The 18,491-nt window shown below is 43.8% G+C and overlaps 1 protein-coding gene across 2 annotated transcripts in view; it reads right to left on the bottom strand.

The window, feature by feature from the left end:
- ZMAT2 (zinc finger matrin-type 2) overlaps window positions 1-18,491 on the bottom strand; it is a 63,779-nt gene that overhangs the window by 43,630 nt on the left and 1,658 nt on the right. Inside the window, exons 1-3 of one of the 2 annotated variants that reach the window (XM_039326077.1) lie at window positions 17,765-17,827; window positions 1,843-1,936; window positions 1,270-1,393 (exon numbers count right to left, since the gene is read on the bottom strand). In XM_039326077.1, coding sequence (XP_039182011.1) covers window positions 1,270-1,393; window positions 1,843-1,936; window positions 17,765-17,812 — 266 coding nt within the window. In that variant the 5' untranslated portion in view covers window positions 17,813-17,827. Of the gene's footprint in view, window positions 1-1,269; window positions 1,394-1,842; window positions 1,937-17,764; window positions 17,828-18,491 lie in introns of those variants that run through there. The other variant, XM_039326078.1, reaches the window with a different exon arrangement.

Here is an 18,491-nt window from a genome sequence, read left to right as displayed (position 1 = left end):
AACCCGATTACTTCTGAGTTGGGCTAAACTGAAAGTTGTTCTACACTTGCCTGTTGTGAGGGGCACCGAGAATCCTCCAAGGGTGACATATCCTAGCCAATGAAGTCAAAATCAACCTGGTCGTTTTTCATGAGCGCATTAGCCAAGAGTCCCAAAAACCTTATTCCCTGGAAAAGAAGGAAACCCCAAAAAGGACTGAGCCCCAAATGATGCCTCAGCCCCTGACGGCATCCCAAAGAATGCTACCGAGGGCCATCAGGCTACCGAATGCATAGCGCCCTATCCGGTTTTGGCCCCTGCCTGAAGATCTAAAAAGAAGGACAAAAGCCCCTCCAAACCTAAAGACAGAGACCGTAAAGGGGTGGAGGTCATAGAGTTCACGCCATCCTCTAGTGATGGTGAGGGAACTCTGACCAAGGGAGCTGAGACTACTCTGGAGAGTGACAGTGAAGGAGAAAACAACCCCCTGGTAAGTGGGACAATTATCCATGGAGCTCCAGAGAGAATCATTTCACACCAACGGTAACAGTTTACATCTACATTTTGGCAAGAATTCCTAAAGCTATTGGAAACCTCTCAAGGACTTAGTTCCTCGCACCATCCACAAACTAATGGAGCTTATGAACATACAAATGGAGTGCTGGAGCAGTACCTCCGCTGCTACATTAACTATCAAAACGACAGGGTGGACCTTTTACCATTTGCAGAAGTGGCAGATAACAATTCGGATCACAATAGCATGGGGTACACATCATTCCATGGGGCCACCAGCTAGGAATTTGCTTCTATGCCAGAATTCCCACAACATACCCTCTGCCACTACCTCACTAGTCGATTGGATTAAAATCCTGCAAAATATGTGGCCAGTCATCCGCAATGCACTAGAAGATGCGAGGGAGGCTTAAACAAATACACCGGCAAAAAGAAAGCTTTTCAAAAAGATTTTAAAACCGGAGAAGAAGTGTACCTCTCCACCAAATTTCTGCAGCCCAGATAACTATCTAAGAAATTAGGACCAATGTACATTGGGCCCTTCCCCATCACCAGAGTGATCAACCTGGTGACTGTAGAGTTGAAATTGCCAAAAATCCATCCAGTTTTTCACTCTAGCCTGTTATCAATCTTGTTCAGATTCATTTCAGTTTGTTCAATCACCTGCCCACTCTTTCCAAACACATTATGAAAAAAGAGTACTGGAAGTTTACTTGCTAAACTTCTCTGTTAATCAGATGTTTAGTACAATAATACACAAAATCTCTGTCACCTTACCCTCCCATCTCAGACTGAGGAGTAGTTTTGGTAATAACAATAGTTTTTCCCAATTTGGATTCCAGATCCACTTTGTAGTCTCGATGCCGCAGAAGCTCACGCTTGATAGGCTGTACTGGTTTGCCTAAAATATAAATTTTAAAAAATTAATGAGGATAGACAGACAGACAGATAGATGAGAAAATGATTTGATATACCCTTGAAATATAAAACCTTCATTTTAATCAGTAAATATTATTTTTGCTTCTATTGCCCAAGAAAGTTCTTAACTTAATTTTAATTCCTCCAAATCTAAGATCAAATAAGCCTAACTTCTTAATTGTTCAATATGAGTAAATTAAACAGGAAATAAGGTTTTTACAATGTTTAAAAGAACATAAAATAAAGTGACTATTTGTAAGTCTGTCTATCTATGTATCTATCTATTATGCCGCCCATATCCCCTACAAGGTGACTTTAGGTGGCTAAATCTTCCCTATGAAATGTTGTCCTTTGCACTTCCCATTCTACAAACTGATTTAGCAACTACTAATGAACTAGAGCAGTGCATTGCATACTCAGCATACTACTAACCATCTTTCTTCTCTCTTTCCTCTGTAAGTCGTTTCTCTGCAAGCTTCTCATATTCATCTTTGTCCCACTTTCGGCGGAAGTCTAGGTTTTTAGCCTATGATTGAAAGAATGTAACATTCAATTAACAAAAAATCTCTGGTGTTGACAATAATATAAATAATACAAATTATTGGCTTGTAGGAGACTCATTTTCTCTAAAAACTCTTACACAGGAAAAGCATGAACAGACAATATTTATACAGAAAGCATAAGTCTCGACTATTATATGCTACAGTGTTCCCCTGAAACTAAGAGCCACCCAGAAAATAAGCCCTAGCCCAGTGATGGCGAACCTTTTAGAGACCGACTGCCCAAACTGCAACCCAAAACCCATTTATGCATCATCAGGTGCCAGGTGGGTGTGGCCCATTGGGTGGGCGTGGCTGCGGTGGTAACAGCAGACTGGCTGAGACTAAAAAGTTCAATCAATCAATTCCAACTCTGCAATATCTTTTTTTTTCTCCCGCAAGAAGTTGAAATTGACTGATTGATTGAACCTTTTTTTTTTGTACATAGTGGTGGAGGCCTAAAGTGAAAAGGTTTATAAAACGCAGCTGAAGGCATAGGACTGGATGACGGTGCGCATGCCCATAGAGAGGGCTCTGAGTGCCACCTCTGACACCTGTGCCATAGCCTGGTTTTTTGACATGCGCCTAAGACAAGCCCTATCCCAAAAATAAGCCGTGGTTAAGAGCCTACCCACTCCATCCCACCATCTGGTTGCTCACTGCCACAATAGGGCAGGAAAGTGCACATCGTACTAGTACCACCGGGAGTTGGGGAGAGGCAGGTGGGGGAGTGGAACTGCCCCACGTGCCCCACACACCCGCTTACCTCAGGGGCCCCACAGACCACTCCCCGCTCAGTGGCCTCTCCTGACCCATTCAATGACCCGGCTGCCTGCCCACCTCTTACCTTTCACTCCCCTCCTGAGCCAGACTGCCATGCTATGGAGGATATGTGGGGGAGGCTCGGTTGCCTTATCCAGTCCCCCTCTGCCATTTCAAAGCCAGGGAGGAGTGACTGTGAAAGGCTCCACTGCTGCTTCACAACAACCACGTCTGCTGCTGGAGAGCCTTTCTTTGGGCCGCGCCAGCCCCACCTCACCTTGTAGATTATCTGCCCAGCAGGAGCCACTTCCTCCTACTCCACTGCCTACCGCTTGGGTCCTGTGGCACTGCATCACTCTGCCTGCTTCACATTTGCTGCCTGTATTGTATAGTTTCAATGGCGGAGCTCTGGAGGCCAGTGGTAGGCTTTCTGCATCATCCCCGGGCTGGTGGTTTCGGCCACCAACCCCATTTGTGGCTCTGCTCACACAGCAATGGGAGAGTTATACCAGGCCTGGTGGCAGGGGCGCTCTAAAGACTGCACTAGTGTCATTCCAACCGTTAATCTCCCGTGGCCTCCCACCCACTCTCTCCCACCATCTGCTTGCCCGCAGCTGCAACGGCTTACAAAGCTTCCCAGGGCAGACGGGGGAAGCCAATGGAATGGGTGGTGCAAGCCTCCTCTGCCTCCTCCCTTCTCCTGCCAGACACCCGGCTTTGGCGGGTATCTGGCAGGCAGAGGGAGGCAGCAGGGGAGGCTTGCTGTGCCTGGTCACAGCGCAAGCCACAGGAGAGTTGGCAGAGAAGGAGGAGGCTGCCATTGTGCAGTTGATCTGCGGAGCAAAACGGAGCGGCCAGAACCGAAAAAAGCCCCTCCAGTGGCGGATGCGGCTATTGTGCAGCCATCACTCCCTCCTGGCTCTGAAACAGGGAGCAGGCAGTGTGAGGCAGGCAGAGGAGGCGGCAGCGGCGGCTGCCGGGCAGGTGATCTGTGGGGCAATGCGGAGGCATCTGGGACCGAAGAAAGTCCCTCCAGCAATGGATGCAGCTGTCGCACAGCAACAGCAGAGCCTTTCACCATCATTCCTCCTCTGGCTTGAAAATGGTGGAGGGGGACTGGGTAAGGCGACTGAGCCTCCCCTGCTCATCCTCCGTAGCATGCAGTCTGGCTCGGGAGGCAGATGAAAGGGAAGAGGTGGGCAGGCAGCCGGGTCATTGAGCAGGTGAGGGGGGTCGCCAAGCAGGGAATGGCCTGGCTGTGGGGACCCTGAAGTAAGCGGGTATGGGGTACATGAGGCAGCTCCACCCCCCACCTGCCTCACCTCACCTCGTGGCAGTGGCAACACCGGTGCAATGCATGCTCTTCTGCCCTGTTGTGACTGCAAGCAACCAGCCTGGTGGCCGAGGCTCCTGCTGCTGGTGGGTGGTGCCACCGTGAGGCAAGGCAGGTGATGAGACAAGGGTGGCCTGGCTGTGGGGCCAAGGTAAGCAGATGTGGGGCGCTAGGGCAGCTCCATCCTCCCACCTGCTTCGTCTCAATTCGTGGCGGCGGCACTGGTATGACGCACACTCTCCTAGCCCATTGCAGCTGTGAGCAACCAGACAGTGGGATGGAATGGGCAGGTGGCCGCAAATTAAGACATCTGCCAAAAATAAGACCTAATGGGTCTTTTGGTGCAAAAAAAAAAAAGACCCTGTCTTAGTTTTGGGAAAACACAGTACCAGGCAAATTCTAAAAGCTGAGAAAGAACTGGTAAGAAAGAACTGAGAAAGTCTGGTAAGGAATAAAACTTTTTAAAAATCTCAACAGATGAATTACACAAGGGTCAGCAATCTCTTTAGATAGTGTGCATACATGGTGGAATTTTAGGCTACATCAATAGAAATATCCATTCTAAATCATGAGAAGTAATAGTTCCATTTTTTCTATAGTCAAAGTCTATCACAGAACAGCATCTTAAGTCTTGACAAGAGAAGACCAAGGATGTCATACAGAAAAAAGTCTAGCTCTCTCTTTCTCAGACAGAAAGACGCAAAATATTCGACTAAAATTATAGGAAGGCAGATTATCACTGAATGTTAGGGAACATTTTTTTTTACAAGAAAAGCAATACAATAGTGGAATTAATTACCCAGAAAAATTCCCCTTCACCAGATTTGTTTAAATGGACACTATACTTATACTTTGTTAATTTGCTTTGAAAAATATTAATTCCTATTATTTTTCAAATTATGTCATCTACGTAGAGCAGACATGTCAAACACAAGGCCCGCGAAGTGGTTTCATGTGGCCCACGAAGCTATCCTGGAAACAGTGAGGGAATGGCCCCCACTGCCTTGGCCCTGGCCAGCTGTGAGCCAATGTACAATTTTGTGGCGGCCATCTTGGCACTTGCCACGGTGGACCATGCCTTGGCACTTGCCCCGGTCCCACCCCCTTCTGCCAGAGACCCTCAGATCTGTCCCACTCCTGCCCAGGCTTCCATAGGCACTTTTGACGCGAATGATGTAGAACTGGCCACGCTCACCCAGGCCACACCCACTCCATCCACGCCCACCCAGTAGGCTGCACCCACTCTGGCCACACCCACCCGCCCTCCCCAGTGCCACTGCAATGCTGTTGCAGCCCTCAGTGAAATTGAGTTTGACACCCCTGACCTAAAGCATGAAAAGAAAAAAGGCTTTAATTTTAAATTAAGATTTACAGCTTTAAATTGTTACTAAACCTGAGCCTAAGGGATAGTTAGAATAACACATCAAAATTAAAATTAGTCAAGCAGTTCTACACAAGCACTTTAATGTCAGAGCTCTGCTTATTATTTTTCCACTATCACAGCTTTGTTTCCAGGATTTCAGTAGGAGTTTAGAAATCTCAGTAAGATTTTTCTCCTACAACCTACCATAGCTTAGCAATATATTTCCATGCATCAGTTTCTATTCTGGATCTCTTAGCCCAACTACATGCAGAACGCAGTTATGAAGAGACTTGATAAAGTAGCAACTGATTTCAAATACCCCATTTACTTTGGGATTTTTTTTGGGGGGGGAGGGTACCTTTGAATCAGTGTTGACTCTTGGGAACTGCCTGGACTAATCCCTGTAGTTTTCTTGGCAAGATTTTTCAGAAGTGGTTTGCCATTGTCTCCTTCCTAAGTCCTGAGTACTAACCCAAGTCCCCCAGCTGGGTTTGTGCCCAAGTCAGGACAAGAACCCATAGTCTCTTTGTTTCTAACCTGACACTTTAACCATTACACCACACTAGGTCTCACTTTTGTTTTATCAATCAATAAACTTTAATTTAGTTCTTTCTTTAAACATTCTTCAGTTTCTACACTAAAGACATTATACACAAAATGCCTAAAAAACCCCTTTTGTCCTTCAAAGTCATTGCCTATCCATCTATAGCAGCGTTTCTCAACGTTTGTGTGACGGCGACCCCCATCACACAAACGTTATGCGCATGCGCGGCGCGCATGGGGGCGCCCCCCCGTGCGCAGCGCGCATGCGCGGGGCCGCCCCCGGTGGGGACAAAATGGCGGATCGACGCCTTTGGCGACCCCCGAAAAGTGGTCGATCGACCCCAAATGGGGTCGCGACCCATAGGTTGAGAACCGCTGATCTATAGTATCTCAAATTATCTGGACTAACATTAAAAGACATTTTGAGAATTACAGTTTTATGGAGGTTTAGGGATAAATAAAAGCAGAATTGTTTTTATATAGCAAATAGTCAGCTCTAAACCATACATACCTGGAATTGTACTACAATATTTTAATTTGTTCTGTTTCTATATGTTCAGATGTATTCTGTTATAACTTGATAACAATAGTTTTTTTGTCATTATCAGTTCAATAAGTTTGATCATTACTAAACAACTAGTAGTATCTTGTAGTTGATCATGGTGTCACAAGGATGTTTGTATTTATGTGAACTGACTCCAACTGTGACAGATTGACATTAAGGAGTCACCAGCAAGATGATTCACAACAGCCAAACCATAACACACCACACAGCCAAGCATCATGCAAAAACTAATCTTACCATACACAAAAGGGATGTCAGAAATGACAGCCAGAATTCTCCAACTCGTAGGAATAGCAAAAGCCCACAAACCCACAGCCACACTCCACCAGGAATTATCCAGAACCAAAGACAAGATATAAAAGAATGAAAGAAACAATGTAATCTACAAAATCAACTGGAACCATTGCAACCAATTCTACATGGGAAAAACATCATGTCAATTGAAAACCAGGATCTACGAACACCGGTTGGCAGTCAAACGCCATGACCCCAAATCATTAATCTCTACCCACACCACACCAAACAGCAGCAGATTGATTGGAGCAACACAAGAATCATTGGCCACGCTACCACCCGCCATGCTTGTGAGTTCATCGAAGCCTGGCACTCCACAAGCAATTCCATCAACAGACACATTGACCTAAACCAGCCTACGGACCACTCAAAATCCAAATCAAACACACAGTCGACCAACCAACCCATGCAAGGCCCCCCCCCAGCATTTAACTTCCCAATGACCATGATCTGATGCAACCTCCCTATTGCAAGACCCATGGCAAGATTATCACTGATGACTCACACCTGACCCATCACAAGACTACATTTGACACACCCGCACCTCAAGCTATTATAAACAGAAGAACACTGAGACTGACATCCCCTAAACCAGGGGTCAGCAACCTGCGGCTCCGGAGCCGCATGAGGCTCTTTCATCCCTCTGCTGCGGCTCCCAGTCCTCCATCACCGTGTGCAGTCCCACAAACAAAAGAAGTGGAACTAAAAAAGTTCATTCAATCAATTCCAATTTCTCGTGGAAAAAAAAGATCTCACAAAGTTGGAATTGATTGAACTTTTTAGTCCCACTTCTTTTGTTTGTGGAACTGCACGTAGCAGCGAAGGAAGTGACAGGACTGCGGTGGAGCTGGAAAGAAGGTGCTGCATGAGTCTGATCGGGGTCGCGGGGGGTACTGTCAAGCATCTTGTACGGGTGGGGGGAGCTGCCAATGAGGCTTGGCAGATCCCCCCCGAGTGGCCATGATACCCCCTCCCCAGCCAGCCAGACACCATCGCCTAACCTACTCCTCACTGGCTGGCCGGCTGACACAAAGCCACACTGCTCTTCTCCTCCTTGTCCTCCCCATTCAATCGGCTACCAGCGGCTTGGGTGGTTCTGCTCCGTCTGAGTTGAAGAAAGCGGAGGTGCAGCAGCAGGATTGCTCTCAAAAAATAAGAGCCAGGTGCACTGCTCGCTTGTGTGCCCCCACCTTATTGAGAGCAATACCGCTGCTGCACCTCCGCTTTCTTCAACTCAGATGGAGCAGAGACACCCAAGCCACTGTTGGTTGCTTGAGTGGGATGGACGTACTTTGCTGCTGTTGCTGGGCCACGCCTGGGCTATGCCTTGCTGCTGCCTCCCAAACTCCAACTTCGCCACTGGGTGAAGCAGCGGCGGAGCGCTCCGTCCTGGGGGGGGAAGCAGCAGTGGCGATGGAGTACTCCGTCAGGGTGGGGGGAGGGAAGCAGTGGAGGCAGGACACTCCATGCAGGGGGAAAGCAGCAGCAGCAGCAGTGGAGTGCTCCGTGGGGGGGGGGGAAGCAATAGCTGGTGGCAGGGCGCTTTGTGTAGAGGGGAAGCAGCAGCGGCGGTGGAGCGCTCTGTCAGGGGGTGGGTGGAAGGAAGTAGTGAATGGCAGCAGGGCGCTTCGTGCGGAGGGAAGCAGCAGCGGCGGTAGAGTGCTCCGTTGGAGGGTGGGGAAAGAGTGGTGGCAGGACACTTCATGCGGAAGGGAAGCAGCAGTGGTGGTGGACTGCTTAGTCGGGGGTGGGTGGGTGGAAGCAGTGGCAGTAGGGCACTCTGTTGGGGGAGGGGAAGCAGCAGGGTTTTGTGGCTCCCAGTGTTTTCTTTTCTGTGGGAAATGGGTCCAAATGGCTCTTTGAGTGTTTAAGGTTTCCGATTCTTGCCCTAAACTCTGCTGAAGATATTACCTAGCCTGGTAGCGAAACGTTCGGAAACCAGCCCACAAGCTTGGAGTACAAACCTTCACCTTCATCCTACACCCGAGCTACAGATATTTGCCACTACTACAAAGATGATTTCTGTTTGATGGGACTTGTTTTTGTATTCTGGAGTTAGTGCTAGGGTTTTTAAGAGTTCTGTGAGAAACAGGCATAGTATCAGTTAATCTGCATTCACATTTATGCAAATGTAACCTGGCAGTTACTCTGCTAGAATGGTAATAGTTTCATCAGAGACTTCCGTAGGGATATACATCAATCAAGTGGGCCAAACGGATATAAATGAGACATAATCATATATATAGGTAAACGTACAAGGCTTGCAGGCCTTTTGTGGTAAGTACAGTAGTACCATATATTGCAGGATCCAATCTGGGTTGGTCACCAGGAGCAGAGGTTTTGTGTTTAGAGCTTTTGGACTTGTGCTGGAGCCCATCTTCAGGGAACTTCTCTCTAGCAGAATGTGTGCTGTTCTGTGTGTGGTATTTATAGTGCCTGTTGTATGTGGCTTTTAAGATGTTGATTGGGCTGTGTTGATGGCTGGCTTTTAAGTCATTAACTGTCCTTGTGCTGCCTAGCCCTTGCCTTCTAAGTACTTGATAGACTGGTGGTAAATCAGCACTCCTGTTGACCGACCAGGGACCTGTTTCCCAGGCCTTCAATTTCCTGGCTGGTTTTGTGCCTTCTCGTCCAACAATCTTAGTAGCTACAAAATTGAATGTGTGTCCTTGTTCATTGCAGTGTAAGGCTATCAATGAGTTCCAGTCTTTTTGTCTGACCGCTCACTTGTATTCTTACAATCTGGTGGTTAGCTTCCTTCCTGTCTGTCCTATATAGTCACAGGGGCAATCCATGCAGGGGACAAAAACAGCCAAGGAAATGATTGAAGCCTAGGAAACAGGCCCCTCATCAGTCAACAGGAATGCTGATTTACCACCAGCCTATCAAGTACTTAGAAGGTGAGGGCAGGGCAGCACAAGCAAACGCCAGCTTACAATTTAAAACCTAGCCATCAACACACCCCAATCTAAAAAACTACTTACAACAGGCACTATAAATACCACACACAGAACAGCACACACTCTGCTAGAGAGAAGTTCCCTGAAGATGGGCTCCAGCACAAGTCGAAAAGCTTGGAAGACAAAACCTCTGATTCCAGTGACCAACCCAGATTGGATCCTGCAACATTATTCTGGGATGTGTATGTTTGCCTTTATTTGAGTACCATATATATTATTCTACTAAAGTTAAATTGTTAATTTTACTATGGAGCTGCATGATACACCAAAAATACAGATAGTTCTTGACTTACAGCCACTCATTTAGTGACTATTACAATAGCATTTTAAAAAGTGATTTATGACTGTTTTTCACACAATCATTGCAGCATCCCCAGAGTCACATGATCAAAATTCAGATGCTTGGCAACTGGCATGTATTTATGAAGGTGCAAGTGTCTTGGGGTCATGTAATCACCTTTTGCAACCTTCTGATAAGCAAAGTCAATGAAGAAGCCAAATTCACTTTACAACCATGTTACTAACTTAACAACTTCAGTGATTCACTTACCATGTTCCTCCGAAAATAAGACCCAGTATTATTGTTGTTGTTGTTATTTGCCTCCAAAAGAGGCACCAGGTCTTATTTTCAGGGGGTGTCTTTTCCACTCATCTCGCAGCAACGGCACCAAGAGCCCCACTCAGCCGGCCCACTTCTTCTGCGGCCGAAGGAGCAGCTTCATTTTGTAGCTGAGAATGGAGCTCCGGCCTGCATTTCACAGCCAGAGGCCTTTCCGGAAGGCCTCTGCAGCTGAGAACTGAGCTACAATCAAAACTATAGCTCGGTTCTCAGCTGCAGAGGCCTTCTGGAAAGGCCTCTAACTGTGAAATGCAGGCTGGGGGATGCTGCAGGAGTGGGCCGGTGTGGAGAGGCAGGTGTAGATTCATGGGAGGCCTGGTAAGTGGGTGCGGGGCCCATGGGGCAATTTCACCCCCCCACCCCGCCCTAGCTTGATTTTTAGGCATGCGCCTCGCCCCAAAACTAGGGCTTATTTTTGGGGTAGGGCTTATATTATACCCACCCACCCAAAATCAAGCAACTTCTTATTTTTGGGGAAACATGGTAACTGTAGCAAGAAAGGTCATAAAATAGAGCAAAACTCAGTTAACAATTGTCTTGCTTAGCAATGGAAATTTTTGGTTCAATTGTGATCATAAGTCAAGGACTGCCTGTAAGACGTGTTGGTTGCCAAATGGAGAACTCTTATATCAGGTCCTTGTTCCCATAATCCAGATAGTTCTGAGAAGAGAGTAGGGATCAAAGAGCCACCAAAAAATAACACTTTTTCAGAAACTAGGCACATTTTTTTAACATTTTAACATGACAAAATAATTGAATAAGGGGAGAATGCAGACTATTCATACATTTTATGTCTCAATATATCAATATTTTCATATTTTCTTTTTCACAATTATATTATTGAGTGCACAGAAATGAAAGTTTCAAGTAAAAAGAATGTACTCAAATCAAAGCTTCCTCCTACTTTTATACTGCCAAAAAACTAAAACAGAACCCAGTGCAAATTCTACCAAAAAGAGCCCCAAACAGCTTAAAACCTTGTTTCATTTATTTCTGGGGCATGTTAAGCAGTTTCAAGCCCGTCATACCTAAATCACTGCTTATTTTTTTCCAGGAAGAATAATAAAGATGATTTACAAGGCAAAAATTAATAAGGTGGCAAGGAGGGTATTTTCCAGATTGAACTATACTGAACAATACTATAATAAATCAAAGTTTCCCGTGCCTGAGAGAAGGCAATTTACTAGCTGCTTCACTTTTCTCCTAAATAATAAAAAGAAGCTGTAGTCTTTTGAAGGACTTTTAGCTGCATTCATAAACTAAGCAGGTAGAAAGGAATTAAATTCAACTACTCACTTGCCTAGCTTGTAATTTCAAAAAATCTTTTCCAATGAAATCAAAAGACAGGTTTGTTGGAAATCACAACAGCATTTCATGGTAGGCTTAGCAGCCATAGCCATACAACAATAATACAGAAATGGTTTACCAATTCCTGCTTCTAGATGTGATTTTGGAGGTTGTTGCCTAGCTAGGCTGCCCTCCCTCACACATACACAGATCTGCATGTCTGTCCTCCATGAAGCAAATCAATCAATAAATAAAAAATACTAAAACAAAAAAACCCCCACCAGATATTTTACAGACTATTAAAAATATTTTTAAAAAGTCAGGTTAGTATAGAAGTTGAAGTGTTGGATTAGAAACCCGTCCAACAAGAATACTTATCTTTCATTAGACCTAGAAACTACTTGGGCAACCTTGAAATAATCACTTTCTTTCAATCTCTCTATCTCATAGGATTGTTGTTATGGAGAAAACAGCATAATGTACATTGGCTTGAGTTATATAAAATAAAGGCAGAATATATATCTAATGAATGGCTATCAACAGAAAATGCACTGGTAAGATAAAAATACATTAATACAACCATGGAAGAAGAGTGAAAAAGGGAAGTGAGATTAAAGGAACATAGAAAGACTACTGCAACTCTTTTCAAATGCTACTATAAAATAACAAAAAAAATTGTAAAGAAAGAATACATTCAGAAACAAACTCCACTGAAACTTGAGGGACAAGTACCAGGTACTGGAAAAAATATTGACTGAACCATTTAGAATAGCAAAAAAAGAGGCAGCTCTAGGTCAACAAATATGGAACACTGTGTGAATGATTGGATAATATCAGTATGTTATATCTATACTAAAGAAGGATAATAGTAAATAATTTACAAAGTAGAGACACATTGAAAGGAAACATGTTTATACCAATTTCAGGCTCAGCCAATTCTGTTCATATTTTTTTATTCATATTATAGAGTTGGAAAGGGAATTTTTTTTCTCCTTAAATCCAAGCTGGATTATCACTGGGAGCGGGGAGGAGGGGGAGAGAAGGTATTGGGAATTCAATCCTGACCAGCTCAAGGTTGACTCAACCTTCCATCCTTCCAAGGTCAGTAAAATGAGGATCCAGATTGTTGGGGGGAGGGGCAATATGCTGACTCTGTTAACTGCTTAGAGAGGGCTGTAAAGCGGTTTGAAGCGGTATATAAGTCTTATTGTTATTGCAGCTTCTTATTGCTGTATGCCACCTGGTGTCACTGTCAATTGGTTGGCCGTATGAACTTATTTAATAAATAAACATCTGCTTGGTGATTTGTAGGAGGAGAACTATGTCAGTCAATGTTGGGGGAAAAAACAGGAGTATGGTATCACCTCTTCCAACTAAAAAAATTTTTAATTAAAAAACTAAGTATTTGTAAGTTGCAGCTCACTTTATTAGATGCATAGAGTGGGCAATCTGAGGAAGGACTGGTGCAGGAAATCAAATTACACTATCCCTGACAGATAACTATCTATCCTCTTGGTGAGCTTATTGCACGAATTCAAAACTAAGTTTTAGGAGTAAAACTGAGGAAATTGAATATGTGTTTGCCTTTACAAAAAAAGAGGGGTAATAGAAGAGCACTTAAGCACATGAAGAAGTATCACAACTTGCTGTCTATACAGGTAGATCTTGCTAAACTGCTGTTTAGTGACCATTCTTAAGTTACTGAAAAGTAACTTTTATGGTAAGACCATCACACTATTCCTGTGGTCACATGAACCAGATTCAATTATTTTGCAAACAACAGGCATTTACAACTGTTGCAGTGTCCTACGGTCATGTAATTATCATTTGTGTACTTCACAGTTGATTTCTGACAAGCAGAGTCAATGAAAAAGCTGGCAGTAAAACTGCAAGTTCTGATGTCTTGCTTAACAACTGGAGCAGAAATGAGATTGTAAATCCATCAGTCACATGTCTTGCTTAATGGTAGTGTTGCTTAGCAAGGGAGTTGCTGGTCCCAATTGTGCTTAAACGAGGGCTATCTGTATCCCATAATGAAGGATAGAGAACAATGCCTTTAAGTTGCAGGAAGAACGATTCTAGTCATTATTAACCCAAAAGTGCTTTTTCAACCATGACCTAGATGACTGAGAATCTCCATAGACATTTACTCATTATTAAAAACTTCCAAATAAAAACTGTTTGATTACAGCACTAACTAAGAGTGAATTCTCCTTCGCTGGATGTACTCAACCAGAAACTGGATAGCCATCTCTTGGAATGTTTTAATTTGAAGCCCTATGAACTGCACTTCTTAGCCAGAGGACATTTTTTATATTCACTACTTCCCTGTCACCAAACACTCAAGCGGCACATTCACAATTCCATCTCACTTCTACATTAACATCTATTGTGCACCCAGATTCAGGAACAATATAACTTGCATTTTATCCAATTCTCTATATTGGCTAAGAGGAAAAATAAATCCATGATCAGTATGATCAGCCTGCTTTCAAAGTTTTCATCACTAGTGTGGTCAAAAGTAATGATTTTTTGGGGAGTTTCCAATTTAAAGTAATGCCTTTTGGATTGCAAGGGGCTCCTGCTGTATTTATGCAATTGATAAATCAAGTGGTCCATGATCATTTATACAAAGGGGTTTTAGTTTATCTTGATGACATCCTTATCTACACTAAAATTAGTCTATGATGTACTGAAAAACTGTTGAAAGCCGAACTGTATGCAAAACTGTCAAAATGCGAATTTGACCAGGTACCCATCAACTACTTGGGATATCAAATTTCAAATGAGGGAGTAGAAATGGATCCTGCCAAAGTCAAAGCAGTTTTGGAATGGGAGCTTCAAAGCTTTCTAGGGTTTGCCAACTTTTATTGTCAATTTATTCCTTCTTTTGCAAGGATAGCCATGCCAATCATTGACTTACTCAAAACAGGCAAGGGGGGGAACCCCCGACCCTGTCAGCCATTGCAATGGTCATTAGAATGCCAAGTGGTATTCGAAAACCTAGAGACTCTTTGCAGCTGAAACGATCCTAAAACACCCTGACCCTGGGCAGCAATTCATTATTCAAGCTGATGCAAGTGACGTGGCCGAGGGTGCTGTTCTGTTACAAAAAAAATCACAGGGGAGAATTACAACCTTGTGCTTACACTTCCCGGAGATTAACTGAGACAGAGAGGAGGTGGGAAAGTTTGGGAGAAAGAGGCTTTTGCAGTTTGTTGGCATTGCTGACATGGCGTCATTTCTTGGAAGGGGGGGAATTACCTTTTGAGGTGCAGACTGATCACAAAAACTAGGAAGCTCTCAAAACCCCTCGTAAATTATCCCCCAGGCAAGTTCGATGCGCTCAATATTTCAACCGTTTTAATTTCACCTTAAAATATATTCCTGGGGGCAAGAACTTTCTGGCGGATGCCTTGTCCAGAATGCTCCAGTTCAAAAGCAACAGAGAGAAAGTGATTAACTCCGTTATTCCTTTGCTGCAGTCTGCTGCATCCCAAATAACAACCAGATCACACACACACAGAGACCCCCTGCAGGTCCTGACAATCGATCATTAAAGGAACTAAAGGAGAAGTTAGAGACTAATGACTGGTTCAAAGATAACAGGTCTATATTGACTTTAAGAGGGGGATTAGCTTGGAAAGGTTCTACGTTATACCTCCCAGAAAGCCTCAGACTCGAGGTATTGCAACAGAGTCATGACGCTAAGCAAGTGGGTCACTTTGTATTTTTAAAAACATTGCATCTAGTGCGGAGGCAATTCTGGTGGCCGAAAATGAAAAAAGACATTGAGAGTTATGTAAAAAGTTATGCCACTTGTACTACCATGAAGAAACGTCCTGGAAAACCGTCAGGTTTATTGCAGCAAGTGGCCAACCCCTCTCAGCCTTGGGAGGAGATAGCCATAGATTTTATAGTAGAGTTATCTGAGAGAAAGGGAAACATTGTGATACGGACTGTGATTGATTTATTTTCCAAACAGGCACATTTCATCACTTGCTCAGGGCTTCCTTCTGCCCAGAAACTAACCAAACTGTTTTTGCAGCACACATACCGGCTCCATGGTGCCCCAAAGTGGATTATCTCTGACGGGAGGGAGTGTAGTTTACTGCAAAACTTTGGAGGGAATTTGTTAAACTGACTGGGTCCTTCCAGGGGCTTTCATCTGCTTTTCATCTGAATACTAATGGTGTCGCTGAAAAAGCTAACGCAATAATGGAACAGCATCTCAGGTGTTATGTGAATTACCAGCAGTTGAATTGGGCTGACCTTTTACCTTTTGCAGACGTTGCCTACAATACTACTGTGCAATAGTACTGGTATCACCCCATTCAAAATAGCAATGGGTAGAGATTTTGTGCCCATGCCTGAGTTCCCACAGGAACCACCTACTTCCCAAACCTTGGATCAATGGGTGACATCTTTCCAGGGTGTTTGAGTGAATGTGAAGAAAGCATTGGCTAAAGCCACAAAGGTTTACAAGGAGCAAGGAGACAAATGATGTTCCCCTACAAAACCTTTTTATGTTGGGCAATTAGTTTATCTTTCAACGAAATATCTACGGTTAAAATTGCCTAGCAAGAAATTGGGTCTGAAGTTCCTTGGTCCTTTTCCCATTGTCAGGATCATAAACCCTGTTACGGTGGAGTTAAAGCTTCCGTGATTGTTGGGGAAAATCCATCCTTGTTTCATTGCAGTCTTTTAAAACCAGTGTCAGAATCCACTTTAAGACCCATTCCCAAAAAGCCACCTGGCCCAGTGGTGTTGGAGAGAAAGACACATTATGAGATTAAACATATTCTGGACTGTAGATTGCACAAGGGAAAGCTACAATACCTTGTCCAGTGGAAAGGTTACCCCTTTTCAGAGGCTACATGGGTGAAATGTGCGAATGTGAAGGCGGATAGCTGACTGTCAACTTTAGAATAAGCATGGTTACAGACATCTTTTTCCTTCTCACTCCTAGTTGCCACAGAGGGAGGGGGTTTGCCAGGTGTTGCGCTAGACAAAACAGACTGTCTCTGTCACACTTTCTTTCATGGGAACCAAGGTCATCGGCTGCTCCCAAGACTGCAGGCTGGGTATTTCATGAAAAGCCCACCAACAAGCTGAGTGGGGAAATGTAATTGCTTGCAGTTTTGGGGGTGGGAATTTTTAACTTTGTATTGGGAATTGTTATGCATCTCTTCAGACTTGGTTTTATTTTTAAAGTACTGATACTCTGTATCAATAAACATGTTCTTTGAGGAATCTCCAAGCCTCAGAGTTCTGCTTTATTTGTCTCTGTCAATCGGAACCATGACAAAAGTGAGGAAAGCTAAAGCTCAAAATGAACTAAGTCTTGTGACAAAAATAAAAAAAGCTTCTTTCAACAATGCTAAAAACAAGAAAAAAGTCAAGGAAACAATTGGCTGATTAGTGGAATAAAGTGGCAAGAAGGTGACAGGCAACAGGGAGAAAGCAAAACTACTTAACTCATTTTTTGCATCCATCTTTACACAAAGGAAAAAAACAATCCAACCTATCAAAAACAGTACCATAAAAAACAGATTAGAAACACAAGTTAAAATAGGCAAGAAAATCGTAAGTCAGCACCTGTTCAAATCACCAGGACCAGATGGATTACACCCCAAGATTCTGAAGGAACTGGCAGACATGATCTCAGAACCACTGAACTATATGTTTTCAAAGATCCTGGAGCACTGGGGAACTACCAGAGGACTGGAAAAGAGCTGATGGAGTTCCCATCTTCAAAAAAGGAAAAAAAATGGATCCAGGAAATTACAGACCTATCAGCCTCAATACCTGGGAAGATTCTGGAAAAGTTAATCAAGCAACAAATCAATGAACATCTAGAGGCAAACAAAATCATAACCCAAAGCCAACATGGGTTTGTCAAAAACAGATCATGCCAGACAAATCTTATTGCATTCTTTAACCAGGTGACAAAATTAGTGGACCAGAGGAATGCTGTAAATATAATTTACTTGGACTTCAGTAAGGCATTTGATAAAGCAGACCACAACCTACTATCTGATAAGATAGAAAAATGTGGGTTAGACAGCATCACCCCCAGATGGACCAACCGCACTCAATATGTAGTACTCAATGGAACTGCTCTTCAACATCTTCATCAATGATTTGGATGAAGGGATAGATGGGGAACTCATCAAATTTGCAGATGACATCAAGCTGGCAGGAATGGCCAACACTCCAGAAGACAGGCTTAAGATACAGAAGGATCTTGACAGACTTGCACATTGGGCTTTATCTAACAAAATGAAATTCAATGGTGAAAAAAGTAAGGTTCTACATTTAGACAAAAAACAAAAACAAATGCACAGGTATAATATAGGGGGTATTTTGCTCAATAGTAGGAACTGTGAGAGGGATCTTGGAATTCTAGTGGACAATCACTTAAATATGAGCCAGCAGTGAGCTGCAGCGGCCAAAAAAACCAACAGTTTTAGGCTGCATTAACAGAGGGATAGAATCAAGATCACGTGAAGTGTTAATACCACTTTATAATGCATTGGTAACACATTTGGAATACTGCATCCAGTTTTGGTCACCATGATGTAAAAAAAATGTTGACTCTAGAAAAAGTGCAGAGAACAGCAACAAAGATGATCAGGGAGAGGCTAAAAGATATAAGAACAATTGCTGGAATTGGATATGTCTAGTTCAGTGGTTCTCAACCTGTGGGTCGGGACCCCATTTGGGGTCGAACGACCATTTCACGGGGGTCGCCAAACAACGCAGTCCGCCATTTTTTCCCCCTTTTCCTTAGCTGTGCTACTCCCTTTTATTCTA

The sequence above is a fragment of the Crotalus tigris genome, unplaced genomic scaffold, assembly GCF_016545835.1.
Source record: "Crotalus tigris isolate CLP2741 ecotype Arizona unplaced genomic scaffold, ASM1654583v1 scf7180000024339.11422700, whole genome shotgun sequence".
Classification (NCBI taxonomy): domain Eukaryota; kingdom Metazoa; phylum Chordata; class Lepidosauria; order Squamata; family Viperidae; genus Crotalus; species Crotalus tigris.
This window is presented reverse-complemented; position numbering and strand designations above follow the sequence as displayed.